Here is a 25943-nt window from a genome sequence, read left to right on the forward strand (position 1 = left end):
ATTTGGTGCTCTTGAAGTTGTTTAGTTTTTTTTTGTTTTTTTTTTTTGCTCCACTAGAGGTTTGGTTTTTTGAACCAAACTACAAACATGTTGAAGTTTATTCCGAAATTTAAACCGCTGTTTTTAGTTTAGCTGTATTATATGGGAGATTTCTTTTGGCATGGCATTCAACATTAGTTCCAAGCTGTTTTGTTAAGGTTGTTTTTCAGATCTGTGGTATGTCTTTATAGTTTAACAACCGAAAGTTTAGAGCGACCTTAAAGTAGTCTTCAAATATATGACTTAATTATTCGATCACAAGGTTGTGCTCTTTCAGTAAGAATTCAGATGGTGAAACCTTTCTTTATCTATAAGTGGGTAAGAGGTCATTTGTTTCATTTATTTCAGTTTAAATTATGTGGCTTTTAAAATAATTTATATTTTCAGTTCTTTCTTGCTGTGTTAGCTCATTCAGTAACTTTCCCCACTTGGTCTTGTCTTACAGACCAGTGGTTCCCAAAGATTGATCCTTAAACTAGCAGAATCACTGTCACCTGACAACTTAGAAGCACATATTCTCAGACTTTAGGAACTCTGGATGATTCTTTTCTGCACACTAAAGTTTGAGAACCACTGTTCTAAACCAGTAGAATTTGTTTGTGTATAACCATTGCACTCTGGTAGAAATTAAGCAAAAGCTTTCCAGCTTTAAGCTTAAAGAAAGATAGTGTCTTTGCAATACAATTCTGATAATCTCAGAAATAGCAAATGGAAGCCTCTGTTTTAATTTCTAACAGTGTACTTGAAGTTGTTAGAAAATATTGGAGAATATGTGTTTTAAAAAGATTGAGAATGACTTTCAATATCTCTTTTCTTAGGATTTTATACTCCCTGTATAAAATGTCAAAATTTTTCCCTTTTGCATATTATAAAGGTGTCCCCCAAATTTAGGAAACTAAAATCAACTGCTTCATTATATGTGCAGTTATGTTTGGACTTTCGTGAAACTTGAGTATAACTTAATAAACATTACCTTTTCTACCTGACAATTCATTCTAAATCAGAAAAGAAGGCTAGTCTAAGCTTAGATTGTTGTTAGAACTATGCTTGCATTTATTAGATCAGTAGTCTAGGTGAAAGAAAAAAACCGAAGGTGTGATAAAGTAGTAGTTGTGGAATAAGAAATGGAAGGTGTAAAACTTGGTCCAACAAAGGCCACAGTTCTGAGTTACCAGCCTTTAGCTAGAGTGAGAAGTGCTGACCAACTTTCTGTATTGTGAAATCTTAGTGTCGTCAACATGTATTCCAACTGTGTGTTTAGTGCAGAAGTCTAGGGATTTACAGTTCTTTAAGTTTGTCCACATGTGTATAGTTTGTATTTAGTTATATAAAAATTTAGATTCTTTAAGAAAAATTGTAGGAGTGAGTGTGTAATTTCATGCTTTTTCATTGAAAGTTGGATCATAATAACTCTAATATTGAAGAGTAAGCTATGCTTTTTAAAAAAAATGGATTCAAGCTGAGACCGTTCCATGAGAGATAAGGGAAGAACATGTATTTGTATTAGTAATTCTAAAGATTCATATATATTGAGACATTATACAGTTGACCCTTGAAGAATGAAGGGGTCGGGGCGCTGACTCCTGTGCAGTTGAAAATCTGCATATGACTCTGACTCCCCAAAAGCATAAATACTTAATAGCCTTCGTGATAATATAAAGTCAGTTAACATATTCTGTATATGTATACCTACATGTATTTTATGAATTCATAACATACCTAACTTTTTCTTAATTTTTAAAAATATTTCTAGACTGCAGTCATGTGCAAGTTTTTTCAGGTTGTTGCAAATTTCCCGAAAAATTTTCCAATACATTTATTGAAAAAAATCTGCATGTAAGTGGACCCACAATTCAAACCCTGTTGTTTAAGGGTCAACTGTAATTTAAAACATGTAAGAATCAGTTACCCCCAATCCTTTGATGTTGTAGTTAAAGCACTGTTTTGCAGAAATGTCTCTACCGTATCTTCTAGGAATATACAGTTGACCCTTGAACAACACAGGTTTGAACTTCTATGTAGATTGTTTTCAATAAATAATTACTACAGTGCTACACAACTCACAGTTGGTTGATCCGCAGATGCAGAATCATGGAGATGGAGGACAGACTGTAAAGTTAAATTCAGGTTTTCAACTATATGGGGGTCTGTACCCCTAACCCTGGTGTTGTTCAAAGGTCAACTGTTTATGTGTGTATATATCTGTATGAACATATACATAGATATACACATGCATAACATATACAAATAAATAAGTATATATAATACATGTATGTATGTTTTAAGTAAGTGTGTGTGTGTGTGTGTGTGTGTGTGTGTGTAGCTGGAACCCAGCTCTCAATTTCTCTCCTTTGCTTCTTTTGGGAGGTATTAATGCCTAGAGTGGTACTTATTCAACAAATAGAAACAAAATTTATTTCAAACTCAATTAAAGAACAGATTTCATTGCTTTAGTCTGCAACTGTTAAAACTTCAAGAAAGTCTTTTTTTTTTTTTTTTTTCTTTTTTTAAATTTTTATTTATTATTTATTTATTTTGTTTTTTTTATTTTTGGCTGTGTTGGGTCTTCGTTTCTGTGTGAGGGCTTTCTCCAGTTGCGGAGAGCGGGGGCCACTCTTCATCGCGGTGCGCGGGCCTCTCACTACCGCGGCCTCTCTTGTGGAGCACAGGCTCCAGACGCGCCGGCTCAGTAATTGTGGCTCACGGGCCCAGCTGCTCCGCGGCATGTGGGATCTTCCCAGACCAGGGCTCGAACCCGTGTCCCCTGCATTGGCAGGCAGATTCTCAACCACTGCGCCACCAGGGAAGCCCCTCAAGAAAGTCTTATAAGTAAACTCATACCAGATTGTGAGCCACAAGAAGGATTCTACTTTAGAGACAATTGTCCTGCAGGGTTTTTTGGCTCAGAGTTTATATTTCCTACAGTTTTACCTATAAAGTTGTCTTGTGTATTTTGTTTATGACAAATTTCTTGAGTAATATTTAACTTCAAATTGCCTTTAACTGTGTTAAATTTCTTTTCTCCCCAAAATAATCATTACAGATTAAGTGGAATTGGTTCTTTTCAGCTTTAAAAGCCATCCATAAATGTTGTAATATGCACTTTTTCTGTATTATTTCCTTTCTCAGCCTACTAGATGAATTAAGAATTGGGTTTTATTACCTAGTCTTTTAATCTTTTAAAAATATTTTAATAATTAAATATTTCAAACTTTTTATTATGATATATTCTCAGATCTATTTAACTATGTATTTTAGGATATTGGTGCAGGAAAAGGCAAATACTATGCTGTCAATTTTCCAATGAGAGATGGTATAGATGATGAATCATATGGGCAGATATTTAAGCCTGTAAGTATTATTATTTTCAAAAATGGAAAGGAATTCTAAAATGTTTTTTAGAGACATTAACATTTGTTACCTTGTACATAGATTATCTCAAAAGTGATGGAGATGTATCAACCTAGTGCTGTGGTGCTACAGTGTGGTGCAGACTCACTATCCGGTGATAGACTTGGTTGCTTCAATTTGACAGTCAAAGGTAAGCAATTTGAAGGGTGATATTCCAGGAAAAAAAATTTTTTTCTTCCTAAGAACTTCTCATAGAAGTTGTCATTTCATTTTTACCTGCTATTTTAACAGGGAACCATGTGTTTTGTGTTTTTTATGGGTTTTTGTCATATGCATGTATCTTTTATTTTGTCAAATTTATGTATATATTCATACATGAGTAGTTTCATAAGGCTTGTTGCAATACCAACCAAGGCAGCGATTTTCTTCTTTTTTTAAAACTTTTATTTATTTGTTTATTTATTTATTCCAGTTTTATTGAGATGTTGTTGGCATACAGCACCATGTGAGCATAAGATGTACAACATAATGATTTGACTTCAACATCATGATTTCAGCATCATGAAATGATTAACACAGTAGGTTTAGTGAGCACTCATCTCCTATAGGTACAACACTGAAGAAATACATTAAAAATATGTACATTTTTCTTTGTGATGCAAACTCTTAGGATTTACTCTCTTTAACAGCTTTCATTTATAACATACAGCAGCGTTGATTATCTTTATCGTGTTGTACATTTCACCCCTAATACTTATTTATCTTTTAACTGGAAGTTTGTACCTTCTGACTGTCTTCATCTAATCTCCCCTCCCCCCACTCCTTGCCTCTGGTAATCACAAATCTGATCTCTTTTTCTATGAGTTTGTTTGTTGTTTGTTTCGAAATATAACTGACATACAACACTATGTTAGTTCCTGGTCCACAACATTGTGGTTTGATATTTCTATACATTTCAAAATGATCGCCATGCTAAGTCTAGTTGTCATCTGTCATCAAACAAAACTATTATATTACTATTGACTATATTCCCCACTCTGTACATTTCATACCTGTGACTCATTTATTTTCTAACTCAGTGTTTGTACCTCTTAATCTCCCTCATACATTTCTCTCCTCCTCTCTGGCAACCATCTGTTTGTTCTCTGTATCTATGACTATTTCTGTTTAGTAATGTTTGTTCATTTGTTTTTTTGATTCCACATATTACACTTAGCATAATTTTCAACAATTTTTGTTGATTCTTTTGGTGCTTCCCTTTCTTTAAATAACATGCAAGCTTTTGTTTCTTTTTTTTTTTTTTTTTGACTGCACCATGCAGCATGTGGGATCTTAGTTCCCTGACCAGGGATTGAACCCAGGTCCTTGGCAGTGCAAGTGTAGAGTCCTAACCACTGGACCACAAGGGAATTCCCCAAGCTTTATTTTTTTTTTTTTTTATAAAAAGAAATTTATTTTTTTTATTTTTTTATTTTTTTTTATTTTTACAAGAGATAAATAGACTGACACCAAGCATTGTACATGGATGACCACAACAAAAGCAACAATGATTGCAATTACCAAACATGAAACACACTCATACTATGTCATAATATTGACATTCAGTCCAGTAATCCTCCACTGCAACAGCTCCTTTACTTTGCAGTGAAAATTGATTTGTATATTCTCTGCCTCTGAGTCCTTGTGGGATTTTTTTTTTTTTTAATTCAGACAGAAAGTCACAAAAATTATACTCATCCTCATCAGTTCACTCAGTCCCATGTAATTAATTTTTTTTTTCATCTTGATCTTTTGTTAGCACTTTTATGAGTTCATCAGTTTTTCATTAGAGTTCTGAAAATGTTTATTCATTCAGTTCAGCAGTACAGTCAGTTACCAGAAACCTGTACTTGTCAGAGTCTTTTCCATGAATTTCTTGAAGATGAAACCCTTTTATAGGAACATATTTGCAAAATCATCAGAGTACACCCAGAACTGTCTGTAAATGACAAAAGACTTAAAAATGACCACGGTTCAAGATTTGATGAAAGTTCATAATGCAGTTGACAAGAAAATTAGTTATTTCTGAGATATACATTTTAAAGTAATAACTAGGATTATTACTTATAACATTATACCAGAACATATAAGATTTTTAGAAATTTCATGTAATGTCTGAAACATTTATATTAACATATTTCCATACATATTTCCATACAAATACAAATATAAGATTTTTAGAAATTTCATGTAATGTCTGAAACATTTATATTAACATATTTCCATGCAAATAACCCAATGAAAGTTTAGTATTAGTTGTTTTGTTTGTTTTTTTATACTGCAGGTTCTTATTAGGCATCAATTTTATACACATCAGTGTATACATGTCAATCCCAATCACCCAATTCAGCACACCACCATCCCCACCCCACCGCAGTTTTCCCCCCTTGGTGTCCATATGTCCATTCTCTACATCTGTGTCTCAACTTCTGCCCTGCAAACTGGCTCATCTGTACCATTTTTCTAGGTTCCACATACATGCATTAATATACGATATTTGTTTTTCTCTTTCTGACTTACTTCACTCTGTATGACAGTCTCTAGATCCATCCACGTCTCAACAAATGACTCAATTTCATTCCTTTTTATGGCTGAGTAATATTCCATTGTATATATATACCACAACTTCTTTATCCATTCGTCTGTTGATGGGCATTTAGGTTGCTTCCATGACCTGGCTATTGTAAATAGTGCTGCAGTGAACATTCGGGTGCATGTTTCTTTTTGAATTACGGTTTTCTCTGGGTATATGCCCAGTAGTGGGATTGCTGGGTCATATGGTAATTCTATTTTTAGTTTTTTAAGGAACCTCCATATTGTTCTCCATAGTGGCTGTATCAATTTACATTCCCACCAACAGTGCAAGAGGTTTCCCTTTTCTCCACACCCTCTCCAGCATTTGTTGTTTGTAGATTTTCTGATGATGCCCATTCTAACAGGAGTGAGGTGATACCTCATTGTAGTTTTGATTTGCATTTCTCTAATAATTAGTGATGTTGAGCATCTTTTCATGTGCTTCGTGGCCATCTGTATGTCTTCTTCGGAGAAATGTCTACTTAGGTCTTCTGCCCATTTTTGGATTGGGGTGTTTGTTTCTTTAATATTGAGCTGAATGAGCTGTTTATATACTTTGGAGATTAATCCTTTGTCCGTTGATTCATTTGCAAATATTTTCTCCCATTCTGAGGGTTGTCTTTTCGTCTTGTTTATGGTTTCCTTTGCTGTGCAAAAGCTTTGAAGTTTCATTAGGTCCCACTTGTTTATTTTTGTTTTTATTTCCATTACTCTAGGAAGTGGATCCAAAAAGATCTTGCTGTGATTTATGTCAACGAGTGTTCTTCCTATGTTTTCCTCTAAGAGTTTTATAGTGTCCGGTCTTATATTTAGGTCTCTAATCCATTTCCCAAGCTTTATTATTTTTAATTTTTAATTTTAACCTTGTATATTCACTTTACATTGTGAAAGAAGAGGGAGTCACCACTTTGTCCCCAACACATGCATACACCCTTCCAATATTTCCATTTTTACAATTTAAATCTGGTATTTAGACCAGAATTTTGGTCATGGTATTCAGTGTTAATGGCATCACCAGCAACATTAAAGCGTGTTTCAGCTTATTCAATTTCCCTTTTGCATAACTTGTTTTTCCCCATACAATTTTGTCATTTCCTTAGTTTTCTCCTTACTCATGAATAAATTGCCGGTATTTATAAATAGTACATTATATTCAGATGGATCAAGTGTTCTATCAGTTTTACCTCTATGAAGAACAGCCTTCTGACTTGTTCCTGTTTGGGTGAATTTCCTCTGTAGATCTGGTAGAACATCGAGCTGTTCTTTGCTTATAAGTGTTGAAATCAATGTATGATAGAGGTCCAGACCAAAGTAAAGATCACCATTATGGAATGAACTGCTAGGGTATAAGAATAAATCTGAAATTTTATTTAATAAGTTCTTAAAATTTATTATGTGTGGATTAGTTGTGATTTATCATGGATATTGTACATGATTTTAGAGTTGTTTTCCTTGTGAACTTTTAGGTAACAAGTTCATGTTCTGCTTTGAATTCTCTCATAAAATGTGAAGAATTCTCAAGTAGAACTTTTTCCAGAACAACTCTTGGCCTAAATGGAATTTAATAACTAAATACAGATATTAAAGGCTATTTTATTTGATGTTACAATAGCTCCTATGCCAGCCAGCATTAGAATTGTGACATAATCAATCTATTCTGCTTATATTAGGTTGAACAATTTGAAATTAATTGCCCCTTTTCTTGCTAGGTCAAAAGTGGCCAAAAAGCAGAAGTTTCGTATTGTTGAAAATAATGTGCAGATAACCATCTGTTTCCTCAAAATGGATACAATCTTCTTAAAATCTACTTAATGTACTCTTAAGATGTGTATTAACTTGTCAGTTTTCTTAACTTTTTGAAAGTTATTAATGCTTGTACTTAAAAGCAATAGCTTTCATAATCACAAACTACAGCATTTTATTTTACTTACTATAAATCTATATTCTATTTCAGCTGACTGATAGAATGTCCGTTGTATAAAGCATGTAAAGATATTTGCAATCCCAAATGTCAAACTTGATTCCAAGCTTTCTCCACTGCCAGCTGCAGTTCAAACTGCTAAAGTCAGTTTACCTCTTGTCTGTCTCCTTTCTGTCTTATTTTCTATTGATACTGTTGTATGCTCTCCCATTCTTCATTTTTATAAATGTTAGCCTTTAAAAAATTCCTTTATAACCATTTTTATCAGGTTTTGAGATGAAAGAAAAGTAAATGTCTTTGTTTAGCCAGCTATCTTTACTGTTATCTTTAAGTTAACTGTTTGTTTCATCTTTAAAAAATACCCAAATGGTTTTCCTCTATTATAAGAAACCTGAATTTTCATAATTGCAGTAATAACAGTTGGGTTATGAATCATATAATGTAACTGTTTTATATATATATATATATATATATATATATATATATATATATGTTTTTATATATGTTATATGTTTATGTATTTACACTTTTTATGTCCTTATACATAATTTCACGTATTTATACATATTTTTATACCCTTTTTTTTTAACATCTTTATTGGAGTATAATTGCTTTACAGTGGTGTGTCAGTTTCTGCTTTATAACAAAGTGAATCAGTTATACATATGTCCCCATATCTCTTCCCTCTTGCATCTCCCTCCCTCCCACCCTCCCTATCTCACCCCTCTAGGTGGTCACAAAGCATATAATGTAACTATTGACTACTTAATGAAAATGCTCACAGTATAGTTACATGAAGAAAACATACCATTAAGCTTTTAAAAATTAACTCAAAAAGAATTGGAAAGGAATATTCAAAAACTATCTTTGGATGATAGAATTTTAGGTAGTTTTTTCTTTGTACTCTTTTGATTTTTCCAAGATATTATTCAACATACATCAATTTCTTCTATAATTGAAGGATTTTTTTTCTTGCTTTAAACATTGACTTGTGTTCCTGAATGATGATGATAATATAAGAAGTTACTAGTAACTCGTAACTGTTTTTTAAACTATGACATCCAAAGGAAATATTTTGTTTTCATGTTAGGTTTACTTTATACTGAAATTTCTACACATAGAAATTTGTTAAAGTTTTTTTTAATAGTAATAGATATTAATTTTATAATTTTAGATAAGTTAAGAAAAATGTCCGTAATACCACTGCCTAACGATAACCTATAGTTAAACCTGTATAGCCTTACATAATTTTTCTGTACATGTCTATGGAGGAAAGTGGTAACAAAAAGTCAGTTTAGATTAGATTATACAGTGTTTCATTGCAACTTCACTTATTTTTTCCCCCAGGTAACCTTACAGGAACATAATATCTTCATATCACATTAATAAAATGTGTTATATTCATATTTTAATATTAATATAGTTGTATATTTGATCAGGGACACTTGCTAACATAGCCAGTTATGTCTTATTGTGTTTTGTATATCATTGCATAAAAGGTGTTTGATAGAAGTTTTAAACTAGAAATTTTCACATATTAAAAGCCATTTTGGTTGAGTAAAGTATTGTTTGTATTATCTTTTTAAAATATATTTTTCCAACTGTTACAATGTGCAAATGTATTTACCCAAATTTTCTTTGTTTTAGGTCATGCTAAATGTGTAGAAGTCGTAAAAACTTTCAATTTACCATTACTGATGCTTGGGGGAGGTGGATACACAATCCGCAATGTTGCTCGATGTTGGACATATGAGACTGCTGTTGCCCTTGATTGTGAGATTCCCAATGGTAAGTGTTCTTATTTTGATGTCTTTATTGGATGAACTGTCAATTCATAGAAAAAGATGTTTAGGTGATTACAGTTGATTCCAAAACCATGTAAATAAGAGAGCAGTCACTTAATGAATTCATTTTGCATTCACTTTTAAACATTTTTTTCTCTGGAAATATTTCACAACTTGCATCTGGATTTTGTGCATGGATTTGTGTGAAAATTGAGCTTTTAATACGTAACTTTATTTCATTGTTTTTGATAGAATTGCCATATAATGATTACTTTGAGTATTTTGGACCAGACTTCAAACTGCATATTAGTCCTTCAAACATGACAAACCAGAACACTCCAGAATATATGGAAAAGATAAAGTAAGACATCATTGAATTGATTTGATAAACATTTCATCTTGATACAGCGTTAGGAGTTTTTAGAGGGCCAAATGCAGTAGGTCATTTTAGCTTTATACATAGGTATTTCCTTTGTCAAAAGTATTTGAAACCTTAAGGTTATTGATTAATTTTATAAAATAATGGAAAATGTATGGGATTCATAGCTCAAAAATATTTCCATTTTCTATTAGTTAAAATGGATTTTTCAATTGAAAGGGGCACTATAAATTTTATATTTTCTTACTTTTACATGAAAATGAAATTTATTTTCATTGAAACATTTTGATAAAGCTTTATCTAAGAATGGAGTGTTTAGAGAGACATGTGTAGTACACAGACCTGGGTTTGTGTGCTCTCTTTACCACATACTAGCTCTGTGACTTTTGGCAAGTTAATTTGCCTTTGTGCTTATATTTCCTCATCCTTGAAATGGGGGATGAAATGTATCTACCTTGTAAATTTTGAGGATTAAATGGGTTAATAATATGTAAAGTATCAGTGCTCAGTAAATGTTACTATTTTAATTCATAGGTTAAGAAGCTAGATAAAAGATGCAATTTTTTTGCATAATGTTTCCTCTTACATTTAAAAGGAACTTGAAAGAAAATAATTTTTTCTAATAACTGCGCATGTTGTAATTTAGACAGCGTTTATTTGAAAATTTACGCATGTTGCCACATGCACCTGGCGTCCAAATGCAAGCTATTCCGGAAGATGCAGTTCATGAAGACAGTGGAGATGAAGATGGAGAAGATCCAGACAAGAGAATTTCTAGTAAGATAGTCCCTTGATGTGTATTCTGTTACATTTTTCTGGTTTATTAAAAGAACATTATAAATTGAAGGTTTTGGTGGCCCAGGAACTTCACATGTTTTCATGAGCAGCGGTCCCCAACCTTTTTGGCAGCAGGGACTGGTTTCGTGGAAGACAGTTTTTCCACAGACCGGGAGTGGGGGATGGTTCAGGCGGTAATGAAGGTGATGGGGAGCGACAGATGAAGCTTCGCTGATTCACTCGCCCGCTGCTCACCCCCTGCTGTGTGGCCTGGTTCCTGACAGGCTGCAGACTGGTACCGGTCCATGGTCTGGGGTGTTGGGGACCCCTGTTCATGAGCACACTATCATTACTGTCTTTATTTTTACCATTTTTTTAATCTTACGTGGATTTAATTTCCTACGTCTCAAAGCTTGATTGGAGTATCAGCCATTTCAGTTTATTTGACTGCATATATGATCAGAAGTTTCCACAAATTAACCACTTACGTAGAGTGAGTTGAATAACATTAAGCACCTTCTGTTTGATTCTACAGTCTAATTCCACTTAATATGATTCGTAGGTTTATAGCATAATGGTATGCTATCACGGTATAGACATTCTAACATACTTGGTGTTAATGATATTTTTTATTTTCTCTACTTCCCCTCTCAGCTCTGAAATAAAAGATTACTTTTTATTTGAAGACATCATTCTCACCACCTATCAGGAAAACACTTTTTTTTCCTCCAAAGTTGTTTGTTTTTTTAATGAGATCTGCAAATGTTTTTCATGTTTCTTTGAATTATTTCTTCCTAGATTAAAGCTAAATTTTCAGTAATTAGCAAGCCATGCATTCAGTTCTAATCTTAAAATCTGTTATCCTTACTTTTAAATGTGGTGACTGGCTAGTTCTTTTGTAGAGGGGTGCACTTAACAATTGCAAAACCTGTGACTGCTTTTGTCAAAACTTTTATTAAAAATCTTTAATGTATCAGTTCGAGCATCAGACAAACGGATAGCTTGTGATGAAGAATTCTCAGATTCTGAGGACGAAGGAGAGGGAGGTCGTAGAAATGTGGCTGATCATAAGAAAGGAGCAAAGAAAGCTAGAATTGAAGAAGACAAGAAGGAAACGGAGGACAAAAAAACAGGTCAGCTTTATTTTTTGATTAATGTTTTAATTGTAAGTTTTTGAAAGTGAGCTATACTGCAATTTTTATGAGATCCTGAAGTCAATTACACAAGTATTGGAGGGGGTGAGTGTGCTAAGTAGGTGACTTTTTTTCTTCCCCCCATGTAAGTAAGCTCTTTTAATTAGAGCTGTCTGAATGTTATTAGTCACATTTGTTTTTATGTTACAGGAAACTCTCTCTTCTTGACGACATAGACTTAAAATAGTGAACATTGCACTATGATACAGATTGGGTAAGAGAGAGGACAAAGTGGTTATAGATCCATATGTAGCCTGTGAGCAGAGCTGAAATTCTAAGATAATTTGTAACTACCTGTAAGTTTATTTGATGGTAATAAAACACAGAAGAGTCACATTATCTATCCTTAGACTAGTTTCACTATTTTGAAAAGGCTCAGAGAATAGACTTTGTTCAGAAATTATATGAAGGAAACATAAAAGCTGCAGAAAGATGGGAAGGGATTTGGGAGCTGGGTTGGGAGGAGATAATACTTTCTGCTGTCTTAATTTTAAAAATGCTGTGTCAGTTTATCTGTTGAGAAAATAGATGCTTTAGGGCATTGAATTTGCTACCAGAATGTGTTACTTTTATCTGAGTTTTCAGAGCACTTACACATACCTGGGTCATTTAATTTTATTTAACACATTGTATTATAGCACCTCATTAGGGACTTTTTATATCTCTCTGCTAGATTGAGCTGCTCATGGCTAGAGAATGCAATATGCTAAATATCTGTATTCTTGCACTTGGTGCATTTCCTGATGGATACCTGATACCTATATGCAAGTAAAGGTGATGAGCACAGGTTTTAGTTGACCTGTTAATTTTGACCCTGTAGCATGTGGAAAACTGATTCAGAGATACTGGTCCATCATCCTTTTCCTATCATATTGAAGTTATGTGAGTAAGCTGGCTCTCGTGTTCTTTTTTACTAGAGAGTTAGGAATCCGTAGCATGTCTGACACATCTAGTTCTGTTCTTGTTCGTGGATTGACTCCTCTATACGCTACTGTTCTCTATCTACCGTTTTATAATTTTAACTTCCCAATGTATTACAATGATGGCTCCATTCTGCTCTTGTGTACTGATTGACATCCAGAAATTCCAGCTGTGATGGAGGTAAGAAGGACTTAGCTTTAGTTGTAGGATTTTTCTAGTATTTTTTTCTCTTACTGTCAATTTGTCTTGTCTGGTTTTTCTGTTTGTTTGTTTGTTTTCCTTTTTGGTGTTTCTTCCTGTTTTTAAATCTTTATCTTTTCTATGCTTTTTCTTCCAAACGGGAAAGTGGGTGCACTATGGTGCTTATCTTTCATTGCTATTTAAGCTAAAAATGAGAGTACTTTTTGATCTGGCTTAATGGCCTGGTAATGGATTAATCTCATAGTAGTTCCCAAATACTTTTGTTACTGATACGGTAATGAAATTTGGTAATGAAATTCTTCTTATAGGGTCTTGGATTTGTTAAAATCTTGCAGCCTACAGATAAAAGAAATATTACCATAGAAAACATTTTTAAAAATCTGTAGTTCAAAACCTGAAGTTAGGAACGTTTCTTTTCTGTACCTCCCTCCCCCTATCCCATTTGGCACTTTGAATTATTTAAGTTTGCACATCCTAAATTAAGCCAGAAGCCTAAACAAATGTCATAGTAACCATATTGCCATGTGTTTGTATTATAATCAGTGCCTCACAACTTTGGTTCATTTGCTTATCTAAAGAAAAAATTTAGTACATTTGGGCTGATTTGTTTCAGTGATCTTGAATAGGTAGTGTTGCTCCTCCTGTTTCATTAATTTTTTTTTAAATAGTAAAGTTTTGGTATTTATTTAGTGAGGGTTAAAAACTAATGGTTATATAAGCAGTAGAATTTAGCTTCTGTTTTGTCTCTGGCCTCATCTAATTCTGTCCCCTTCTCACAGTACTCCAGCCACATTGGTCTTTCAGTTCTTCCTTCCAACCTAATTCCTTCTTGCCTCAAAGTCCTTTTAAGCTTTCCCTCTGTTCAAGATACTTCTCCCCGTTTCCCACCCAAAAACTATTTGTTCTTCAGAATGTCTCTCAGACATCACTTCTTCATCATAGCCTTTCCTAATCTCCCACAGTGCTGTGCTCACATCTGTAGGCTGGACTTCTTCACAGCACATATCCTGGCTGTAGTGCTGTGATCCCATAGAAGAAAACTTCCCAAAGGCAGGACTACAGTGTTATACTGACACCTTGAACCTCTGTCATTTAGTACAGCACCTAACACAAAGCTTATTTAGTTACTGATTTCATGAATAGTAAGATTGTATATGGCAGTTTTTTATATTTTAAGTAAGATATATTTTAAAATAAAATGTATACACTTTATATTTCAAAGTAGGTGTTAATCTCTTCCCAATTTTTGTTTTTAGATGTTAAAGAAGAAGATAAATCCAAGGACAATAGTGGTGAAAAAACAGATACCAAAGGGTAAACTATATTCTTTATCTAGTAATTTTCATATACTATAAAAATAATGAGCACATACTGGGGTTGGGGTGGGTGTACATGTATTCTTTTGAGAAGTACTGAACTGAACCTGGAATATCAGTAAGTTGTTATGAGATGCTCTGAATTTTAGTCTGTAATGGTGCATAAGACAATATATGTATCTTAACTGTTAGTTTATATGTCATCTACTTTCTCATTTTTCATTTATGTAGCTTGCTTTTAAAAAATTACAAAGACTGGTAATAATAAGTATTGTAACTGAATATAGATCAATTTATATTCTTTTTTTTTTAAATGTTTGATTCTCCTTGTTTTATTATTATTATTTTTTAAATTTTTTGTTTATTTTTTATTTATGGCTGTGTCGGGTCTTTGTTTCTGTGCGAGGGCTTTCTTTAGTTGCGGCAAGTGGGGACCACTCTCCATTGTGGTGCGCGGGCCTCTCATTATCGCGGCCTCTCTTGTTGCGGAGCACAGGCTCCAGACACGCAGGCTCAGTAGTTGTGGCTCACGGGCCCAGTTGCTTCGCGGCATGTGGGATCTTCCCAGACCAGGCTCGAACCCGTGTCCCCTGCATTGGCAGGCAGATTCTCAACCACTGCACCACCAGGGAAGCCCCAATTTATATTCTTGAACATAATTTATCTGAGCCTTGTTTTGCTATTAACTTTTTTTTTCTTTTAATTTGTTTAATTTATTTATTTTTGGCTGTGTTGGGTCTTCATTGCTGCGTGCGGGCTTTCTCTAGTTGGGGCGAGCGGGGGCTATTCTTCGTTGCGGTGCACAGGCTTCTCATTGCAGTGGCTTCTCTTGTTGTGGAGCACAGGCTCTAGGCACGCAGGCTCGGTAGTTGTGGCTCGTGGGCTCTAGAGCACAGGCTCAGTAGTAGTGGTGCACAGGCTTAGTTGCTCCATGGCATATGGTATCTTCCAGGACCAGGGCTCAAACCCGTGTCCCCTGCATTGGCAGGTGGATTCTTAACCACTGTGCCACCAGGGAAGCCCGCTATTAACTTTTATGTAGGCACTCGTGATCTTTCATGGTGCTCTTATTTCTGTATACATGATTTTTTAGTGTTGTGAGACAGGTAAATTTAAGAAGCACTGGGCTAGCATAACATAATTTTTCTTTTAAACCGTACATAATTTTTTTAAAAACTGTAGTTGAGGTTTTTATTGTTGGAAAGCATGTAAATGCTTAGCCACACATAATTTTGTGCTAGCCTTCATAGGATGACTTGGAATAGATTTGTAAAACCCCTAGAAAGATCAAGGCAGTCAGTACTCCAGAAACACTCAAGGCACTGTCAGCTTAGCGTGTTTCTTGGTATGAGCCCAGAATGAGGACTCACTGAAGACTGATCCATTGGTCGGTGCATTAAATGGTGATTGTGCTGTTTTTAATATTTCATGTTGCCTCTTTTAACAGAGCCAAATCAGAGCAGCTCAGCAACCCTTGAATTTGAGAGTCTCATCACTTTCAGTGAGAAAATATTGGGAAGAAAAATGTTTTCTTTTTGAAGACTTCTGGCTTCATTTTATACTACTTTGGCATGGACTGTATTTATTTTCAAAATGGCTTTTTTGGTTTTGTTTTTCTTGGCAAGTTTTATTGTGAGTTTTCTAATTACGAAGCAAAATTTCTTTTCTCCACCATGCTTTATGTGATAGTATTTAAAACTGATGTGTTATTATGTCAAAAAAACTGCTCTATTAAAGAAGTAATTGGCCTTTCTGAGCTGATTTTTCCATCTTTTGTAATTATCTTTATTAAAAAATTGTACTTGGATTGTCTTTTGTCTGTTTATTACATCATGGAGTCTTTTTTCGTAGGCTAATGACATGACTGTTTCTGTAGAAATAGAATACACTAGAGGTGGAAGATACTGATTTGCAACTTCAAAGACATCCATAAACTATTTCTTCAGGAAATTACTGTATTTACAGTAATTATTATTTCTTAATGTACTAGGAGTTCTACAGTCTTGTTCTCTATAGATTAACCAGTCAATGTTGGTGACGATATCTCATTATCATAATTTATCTCTGAAATTAATGATACAAGCTATGCAATTGAGATATAGGAATTATCTTTGAGCTGAACCAAAGATTCTCAAAAACTGGAAATGGAGATTCTGAGTTAAAAGAAGAAATCCATAATCAGAAAAGGAAACTATAGCTTCCATACTGAGCTATATGTGACTCTTGCCAATCCCCACTATATACCAAGTAGACAAGAAATTGTATGGTTGTGTTTTACCAGAACTTTCCTGTGTTTATATTAAGGCTAAAATAAAACCTGCTGTTTAGACAAAACCTGGTTCTTGTACTGCATTTACATGGTATCCAGGTTCCACAATTACACCCAGGTTTCCAAATCAAGGAAATCAACACTTAAAAGTCATTTATCGTTCAATTTATTGAGTGTCTACCCATTAAGGCTTTGAGTATGCATCTGAACATAAAGGGGAAAATGCCTGCTCCTATAGCTTACATTCTAGCGGTAGAAAGCAGACAAATGGGGTAATTTCTACTACTAAAATATGCAAAGGAGAAAGTAAAACATTTCAGAAACTTGCCAAAATCAGTGAAACCTCTCTTTTCACAAAGCCCAAATTGATTATTTTGAGATAAAAATTATAGAGTGCTAGACAACAGGTCAGTCAAAAATGTTTCTCTAAAAGCCTGTGTTAAGAAATACTTCAGACATTCACAAAAGCACCTGGACTTTTGTAATGAACAGCCGTTCTCCCACCTGTATTTAACAGATGTTTCACTTTAGCGGTATTTGGTTCAAGCTTTTTTTTTTTCTTTAAATTACACAGAAGAAGTAGAAACCCTCCTTATCACTTTGCCATTTAATTTCCCTCCCACTCTTCAGAAGTAACCATATCTTATCCATGTTTTCACTCTTGCTGCATATCTGTCAGCATATAAACCCTTATGACATTAGGAATTATGGAATTCAGTCTTTCATTAGTGAAATAGTGACACACATTTAGTGTTTGCGAAACAAATGGTATTGCATGTGTACACTTCTGTAACTTGCTTCTTTACATTTTAATTATCTAACCCTGTTTAACAAGGGCAGCTCATTTTAACTGCTCTGTATTAATGTTCGATTACAAGGGTATACCAAAAATTTGTTTCAGTACTGAGGTGAGCCTGCTTGGTCACATTTAGGTTTTGTTTTCCTGTTTACAAATAGAAGCATTTATATAAAACTGAAGCCTCAAAAGAACAGTATGAAACAAGCAAGTTCAGCCAGGTGACTGGGTACAACATTAATACACAGAAACCAGCAACTGTTAATATATCTGAACAACAACCAGAAGATCTGTTGGAAAAAGGAAGATCCCATTTACAAGAGCAATAACAAAAATTTCTAGAAATAAAAGTGTAAAGAAGCTACGGTTCTGGTGTATAGTGAAAAAGATCATAATACAGGATGTATAAATACTCTAATACATTTGGAAATTAATATTGGATAAAAATATTTCAAGTTGATGAGGGAAGAGAGATTATTTTTTAAGTGGTATTGGGATAATGGGTAGCCAAATGGGAAAAAAGTTTTATGCCCTCCATCAGAAGAATCAGATTAGTTGGAAAGGGAAAATGAAACTAAGTACTAGAAACCATAAGGGACTTTTGAGAAAGTACTAGGCCTTGCTAAGTATGACACTGAACCCAAACTGTAAACGAAATTGATATTTAAAAGATTCTGTAGACTAGCAACTTCTAATTGAGAAAAATGACAAATGGGGCGGGCAGTGTGCAGAACTGCAACTTGTCACAGTTCAAGAGGCTAATATCTAAAGATAAAGGTTTTTTTAAGGCATGAAGGATGTGGAGAGTTAACTGGGAAAAAATGCAGATAATTCTTAAGTATGAAAAGATTTTTAACCTTAATTTAGGAAATGCAAGTTAAAAGCTATGAAGATACTTTTAAATTTTTTAACCTAATTTTTTAAACCTATCATGTTATAAAGAACAACTGTTGGCAAGAATTTAAGGAAGTTGTGTTTTGCAGTAGGTTGTGTAAGTCAGTCAGTATAACCTCTTGAGCTTAATTTGACACTGTATCAAAATCAAATAATCTGATTTAAAATGCCATTTTGGAAAATTTAATATACTTTATGTGCAATATGACTTTCAGAAGTCTTCATTATGAAACATTGCTTAAAGTAATAAAAGATTAAAATGGCCTAAATGTTTAATATAGGATGCGTTGAATGACACTTAAGAAAGAATACTCTACAGCTATAACTAACAAGAATGAGAACTATGTACTGTATATATGGAAATACCTTCAAGACACATCATTAAGTGAAAAGAGGAAGACCTGGGACATGTGACATACCTTTTGTGTAAAACGAAAACAATAGACAAAATTACTTGATCATACAAATATCTAGGAAAGGTGATCATGAAACTGGTAGCATTGAAGCATTGGCTGCTTTCATGGGGATTTGAATGCTGGACTATGAATATACAAATTTTTAAAAAAATTTTTATTGGAGTATAGTTGATTTACAATGTGTTAGTTTCAGGTGTACAGCAAAGTGATTCAGATATACATATATATCCTTTTCCAGATTCTTTTCCATTATAGATTATTAGATAATATTGAATATAGTACCCTGTGCTGTACAGTAGGACCTTGTTTATCTATTTTATATATAGTAATGTGTATACGTTAATCCCAAACTCCTAATCCCCCACTATCCCCGTTGGTAACCATAAATTTATCGTCTATCTCTGTGCGTGTTTCTGTTTTGTAAATAAGTTCATTTGTATTTTTTTTTAAGATTCCACTTGTAAGTATCATATGATATTTGTCTTTCTCAGTCTGACTTCACTTAGTATGATAATCTCTAGGTCCATCCATGCCACTGCAAACAGAATTATTTCATTCTTTTTTATGGTTGAGTAATATTCCATTGTATATATGTACCACATCTTCTTTATCCATTCATCTGTTGATGGATATTTAAGTTACTTCCATGTCTTTGCTATTGTAAATAGTGCTGCAGTGAACATTGGGGTGCATGTATCTTTTTGAATTAGAGTTTTCTCCGGATATATGCCCAGGAGTGGGATTGCAGGATCATATGGTAACTATTTTTAGTTTTTTAAGGAACCTCCATACTGTTCTCCATAGTGGCTGTACCAATTTATATACCCACCAACAGTGTAGGAGTGTTCCCTTTTCTCTACACCCACTCCAGTGTTTGTTATTTGTAGACTTTTAAGGATGGCCATTCTGATGGGTGTGCGGTGATACCTCATTGTAGTTTTGATTTGCATTCTCTAATAATTAGTGATGTTGAGCATTTTTTCATGTGCCTGTTGGCTATCTCTATGTCTTTGGAGAAATGTCTATCTAGATTTTCTGCCCATTTTTTGATTGGGTTGTTTGTTTTTTTGATGTTGAGCTGTATCAGCTGTTTATATATTTCAGAAATTAATCCCTTGTCAGTACTATCATTTGCAAATATTTTCTCCCAGTCCATAGGTTGTCTTTTTGTTTTGTTTATGGTTTCCTTTGCTGTGCAAAAGCTTTTAAGTTTATTTAGGTCCCATTTGTTTTTGTTTCCATTATTCTAGAAGGCAGATTCAAAATGATACTGCTGCAATTTATGTCAAAGAGTGTGCTGCCTATGTTTTCCTCTAGAAGTTTTATAGTATCCGATCTTACATTTAGGTCTTTAATCCATTTTGGGTTTATTTTTGTATATGGTGTTAGAGAATGTTGTAATTTCATTTTCTTACATGTAGCTGTCCAGTTTTCCCGCCATCACTTACTGAAGAGACTGTCTTTTCTCCATTGTATATTCTTATCTCCTTTGTCCTAGATTAATTGACCATAAGTACATGAGTTTTATTCTGAGCTTTCTATCCAGTTCTATTGGTCTATATGTTTTTGTGCCAGTACCGTACTGTTTTGATTACTGTAGCTTTGTAGTATAGTCTGAAGTCAGGGAGCCTGACTCCTCTGGCTCCATTCTTCTTTCTCAACATTGTTTTGGCTATTTGGGGTCTTTAGTGTTTCCATACAAAATTTAAAGTTATTTGTTCTAGTTCTCTGAAAAATGCCAATGGTAATTTGATAGATTGAATTGAATCTGTAGATTGCTTTGGGTAGTATGGTCATTTTAACAATATTGATTCTTCCAATCCAAGAGCATGGTATATCTTTCCATCTGTTTGTGTCGTCTTCAATTTCTTTCATCAGTGTCTTATAATTTTCAGACTACAGGTCTTTTGCCTCCTTAGGTAGGTTTATTCCTAGGTATTTTATTCTTTTTGATGCAGTGGTAAATGGGATTATTTCCTTAACTTCTCCTTCTAATATTTCATTGTTAGTGTATAGAAATGCAACAGATGTCTGTATATTAATTTCCTGTCCAGCAACTTTACCAAATTCATTGATGAACTCTAGTAGTTTTCTGGTGGCGTCTTTAGGATTTTCTATGTATAGTATCATGTCATCTGCAAACAGTGGCAGTTTACTTCTTTTCCAATTTGGACTCCTTTTCTTCTCTGTTGTGGTTAGGACTTCCAAAACTGTGTTGAATAAAAGTGGTGAGAGTGGGCATCCTTGTCTTGTTCCTGATCTTAGAGGAAATGCTTTCAGCTTTTTCACCATTGAGTATGATGCTAGCTGTGGGTTTGTCATATATGGCCTTTATTATGTTGAGGTATGTTCCCTCTATGCCCACTTTCTGAAGAATTTTTATCATAAATGGATGTTGAATTTTATCAGAAGTTTTTTTCTGCATCTATTGAGGTTATCATGGGGTTTTTATTCAATTTTTTTAATGTGTAAATTTTTAATTAACTAAAAAATATGAACAGATCATTTCTGGTCAAAGGGATGGAAATTTTATACAACCTTACAGCTTTCTTTTCCTTTTCTCAAATTATCTTTTGCAATGACTTGCAGATTCATGCAGTTCAGTGTTGCTGGGACATTAGTGACTATCTTAGTTTCTTTTCTTCCCAGGAGAAGGAAGATTTTGCCATGTGGCTAAAAGCCTAACACAAAAAATAAGGTATGTAAGTCATCTGGAAGAATCATGTGGTCCTGATGAGGGTATAGTAGCTATCAACCATCACTATCATTTCATTCTTAAAAAATGGCACTTTAAAACAAACACCTCAATTCAGCAAGGGGGTGGGGGCCAGTCCTTTAACTAAGTTAATGAAGATGTTGCTGTGTTCTCAATTTTCTCATTTTCCTTGTGACATGGGTGAAAGCTTCCAAATCCCATTGGTACTATAAGGTAGTTGTATAATTACCAAACATACTAGCATTCTGTCAATAGGAGATTCTTTGAAGTCCTTACATTGAAGTAATTTACCTGCATCTTCTGGTTTCTGTGGCTTCAGTAAAATTACTACTGAAGCTTCTCTTATACCTGGGGTTCATAGCATTTCTTATTTATATTATGGTATAAAGGACATGGATTTCAAGGTTTTAAGTGAAAACTTCAATTTGTATGCTATCACATGTAATAAGCTTCAGCAGCTTAAAGATCCTTTTTTCTTCTCCACAATCTTGTGCAAGTTACTAACTTCTCTGTGCCTCAATTGCTTCTTAATTTAAAATGAGGAAGATGATAATAGTCCTCACCTCATTAAGGTTGTTGTAAGGGTTGAGTCAATACACAGTTAATGCTCAGCAAGTGTTAACTACTACTGTTGTTGTTATGTCAGGTAAAGGGAGATAGATGGGGCCAGAATTGTGAGGGAAGTCAAATCTTCAAGTGTTATTTAGACATCAGATGAATTGCTTTTGAGCCTTCTGTTGCAGTTCGATGCCTACTAGCATCAAACTACTAGGCCATGGTGGATAGAGAAGCAATCTTTTGACAACTGGTTTTAGGAAGGGAGCTATTAACGTTTGGCAAATTTAAGGGGATCTCAGTGCCCTTGCAATTTACTCGTGGATAATCTGTCAAGCAAAATGGTGGTGAATGGATTATGGAAAAAATGAAACTATTACATTGTTATTGGCTTTTTACATGCATAGCAATGTTCATGTGAAGAAATAAATGCTCAGAAGTGTTACAGTATTTAGAAGCTACTCAACAGTGGCTGCATTTCCTCCTTCTTACCACAAGATGGCAGATGTTCCATTGTTTAAATTTTTTTTTCTACTGTTTGTGCATTTTCTCCTGTAATCACTTGGTGATCCATTTAACAAGCAGAGTAACACTCATTAACAGGTTCTTCTGAATGCAGTATTAGACTCAATACTATTTGAATTAAACTACAATGTGGTTTATTGATTTGGATTTTTCTTTAGGTAGAAAAATTATAACACTGATTCCTGAGCTTTACATCCATAAAACACAGTAGAGTGTATCTGGTAGTAAATGTTACTTGTGACTTGTCTAGTCAAAAGTAGAATGGAAATGAATATTAGAGCCAAAGTAGTTTTCTATTTTGGCTGGGAATGGAATCATTTAAAATACACAATAAAAAAGGAGAATTGAAATTTATTTCTAAGAAATGCGTCTCAGGGACTTCCCTGGTGGCGCAGTGGATAAGCCTCCGTGCTCCCAGTGCAGGGGTTCCGGGTTCAATCCCTGGTCAGGGAACTAGATCCCACATGCATGCCGCAACTAAGGAGCCTGCGTGCTGCAACTAAGGAGCTGGCAAGTCTCAACTAAGGAGGCTGCCTGCTGCAACTAAGACCTGGTGCAACCAAATAAATAAATATTTTTAAAAAAGAAAAAAAGAAATGTATCTCAGTAGAGTGAAGTTCATATGCAGGGACATTGGACTCTTGTTCCACATCTTCTGTTACTAAACTAAGTACCTAACCTCTTTGATCTTTGAAATTATGAAACTTTGCAGAGTTGTGATTAGCATTACTAGTAAGTGCTGGTGGAATAAATTATAAAGGAGAGCTGAGTCCTTGATTAAATTGTTATTTGCTCTTTAATAATTTACGAATGTTTAAAGGTTGAGGAAATATGTACAAATTAATTATTTCTAAAATAACGTGAATAATAAAATTCCAAATCGGTCAGTGTTTTTGCCAGGCCCACCTTGTAACCAATGGTATGTGTTCAGGAGTGAGTTCAACAAAGTAATGAGTGAAATCTAGGACTCTAGTCTCTCTCAAGTTACGAATTTTGGTTCTATTGATAAAGCAGAAGTTTCTAGCTTCTCTCATGTATCCTTTAACTAATTAGCTTTTTTTGTTTCTTCAGAAATCAACATTTCAAGGGTGACCTCCAATCACGTGGCATATAATTAATTGCCTGATGTGCAGGTAAAACTTTTCAATAAACAGGCAAATATAGAGAAGCAGTTCCTAAGTTAAAAGAGAAAACGTTCTCAAAATTGCTTCTGCTTAATAAATACCAACAAAAGGTCATTGGGTTCTGGCAACTAACAAACTGAATGTTTGACTTAAGAGACAAGAGTTTCTCCTTTTGCCTTTTTTAATTGCACTTTTGCTGTATCCCTAGGTGAGAAAAGCACTTCAAAAATCTCCTTATTCTGTAGTCTAGCAGGAAAATTCAAACTTGGGTTGCCTTTGATTAGATTCTAGGTGGGATTGAGCTGCTTAAGGGCACTCTTGTGTGCTTCTGTGGTGGATAACAGCCTTCCAGGTACAAGAACTGGAGAGCTACATCTCATTGGCCTTGCAGAAGTTATACTCTTAAATGGGCTGAATTCGAATTTCCATAGGATCTATCTGAAGTGGACATACAGTATTTTCCAGGAAGATATTTTCTCTACAATCCGAAGTCCAAACTATTACTAGCTATCATCCTCCCCATCAGTCAACTGCAAATAAAATTTCTTTTTGGTGAATTAAAAAAAGAAAATATTATTTTTAGACATATTTACTTGTATAGTTAATGTTTACATGTACTAGGCTTAGGTGCAATTTCTGTGCTATTCCCTTTTGTTGGTGAGTACGTTTTTAAAAATCTGTCTGAAAACCAAATTAACATGACATCTCTTTAAGTAAATGGTAAAGCATTGGGGTTTCTTAATTTAATGACACTCAATGCCATCCTGTTTCTAGAGTTAGAAAACTCTGTAAGTTCATTTTATTTCAGATCTATTTATTACTATGGTGGGCAATAAATCTGACTTCCCAGATATGCACCACAGATCCTAAAAGTGATTTAAGGGTAACCAGCCTCATCTTTAGCTTGTTCGTGCTTCTTACTTGGCCTGCTCAAAACTCCATCATCACTTGGAGCAGCAACAGGTAAAGAGCAGTGCACTGGAAATCATAAATAAGGAGTTAGCCACAGCTTTTATGTTATATAGCTTTGCTTTGACCAAGTCATTTAAATCTCTGTGCCTCAGTTTACTAATCTGTAAAACTGGTCAGGTAACAGCTGACACGTAACCATGCTTTTCCACCACTTTTCTTTTACCTGTGGCAGATATCATAAATTGATCATTGTTTTCTGGCCTTAAAATCCTTCTCAACCCAGATAGCCATTATAGTTCATCAGAGTTGGCATTAAAGATGAAATGCTTTTGCCATCCCTGTGTTGAAAGATCTTTCAAGTCCAAAATTAACAGTATGCCTTTATGTCTTTTTGCATAATAGGTATGCAATATATTTCTTGGTTGTTGAATATAATATACTTACTAGAAATTCTTTTTTTTAATCTTTCCCTCATATATAAACATTTACCCACAGAGGTTAATTTTTAAAATTTTACATCAGTTCATTATACCAAAAATTTCTATTGGAAAAGTATCATAAAGGTCACAGAGACCAAAGATTCCCTGTGCCAAAGTCTAATCAGGAGAGAAAAACCACAATGTAATTTGAACATGACAAGTTTAATATAATCATTAATTATAACAGGATTGGAGTAGTGAGGGACTGCCTAGTGAAAAATAAAGAGAATGCTAAAAAAAAAAAAAAAAAAAACTGAAAAAACAGCAATAAATAACAGATATAAGGAGAGTCCACTACCCCTAGGGCTGAGAGAGCGTGTCCAAAGAGCCCACCACCCCAACCCAAGACTGAGATCCAGACTCTGGAGAGGAAACGTGCATGGCTCTCAGGGTAGCAGAGAAGTCACTGGGGATTGTCCGGGTGGAAACCCACTCTGCAACACCTGTCGGAAATTCTCCCTCTGAGGTGCTAGGGAGATGCTGCTGACCATTGTGTGATGGGGCCAAGCGCTAGAGAACTGACTGGTGATGCAGGAGCCAGGTGCTGGAGAAGCCATTCACGCTGCAAGGACCTGCTGAGAAGAGCACACCAGAACCAGAGAAGAGAAGCCCCTCCTCCTTTAGCACCCTCTACTGACAAAGCTTGGTATCGTGCCAGCTGACCAAGCAGAGGTATTTAAAAGAGTAAGCTCTAATATTGCAGTGCAGGCAAAGAAGGCTCTATTTGGAACTGAGAGGAAATAAACTCATAACTGGCCTGTT

At 34.5% G+C, this 25943-nt stretch overlaps 1 protein-coding gene across 3 annotated transcripts in view; it reads left to right on the plus strand.

The window, feature by feature from the left end:
* Positions 1 to 25456, plus strand: part of HDAC2 (histone deacetylase 2) — a 42498-nt gene extending 17042 nt beyond the window's left edge. The window contains exons 7-15 of one of the 3 annotated variants that reach the window (XM_082475200.1): positions 3298 to 3390; positions 3472 to 3580; positions 9572 to 9712; positions 9961 to 10069; positions 10734 to 10864; positions 11842 to 11997; positions 14436 to 14493; positions 23738 to 23799; positions 23999 to 25456. In XM_082475200.1, the coding sequence (XP_082331326.1) occupies positions 3298 to 3390; positions 3472 to 3580; positions 9572 to 9712; positions 9961 to 10069; positions 10734 to 10864; positions 11842 to 11997; positions 14436 to 14493; positions 23738 to 23780 (840 nt within the window). In that variant the 3' untranslated portion in view covers positions 23781 to 23799; positions 23999 to 25456. Of the gene's footprint in view, positions 1 to 3297; positions 3391 to 3471; positions 3581 to 9571; positions 9713 to 9960; positions 10070 to 10733; positions 10865 to 11841; positions 11998 to 14435; positions 14494 to 15942; positions 16303 to 21519; positions 21569 to 23737; positions 23933 to 23998 lie in introns of those variants that run through there. The other 2 variants (XM_082475202.1, XM_082475201.1) reach the window with 2 other exon arrangements.
* The last annotated feature ends 487 nt before the right edge of the window (positions 25457 to 25943 follow it).

Source organism: Balaenoptera physalus (assembly GCF_965194825.1).
Source record: "Balaenoptera physalus genome assembly, chromosome: 9".
Classification (NCBI taxonomy): Eukaryota; Metazoa; Chordata; class Mammalia; order Artiodactyla; family Balaenopteridae; genus Balaenoptera; species Balaenoptera physalus.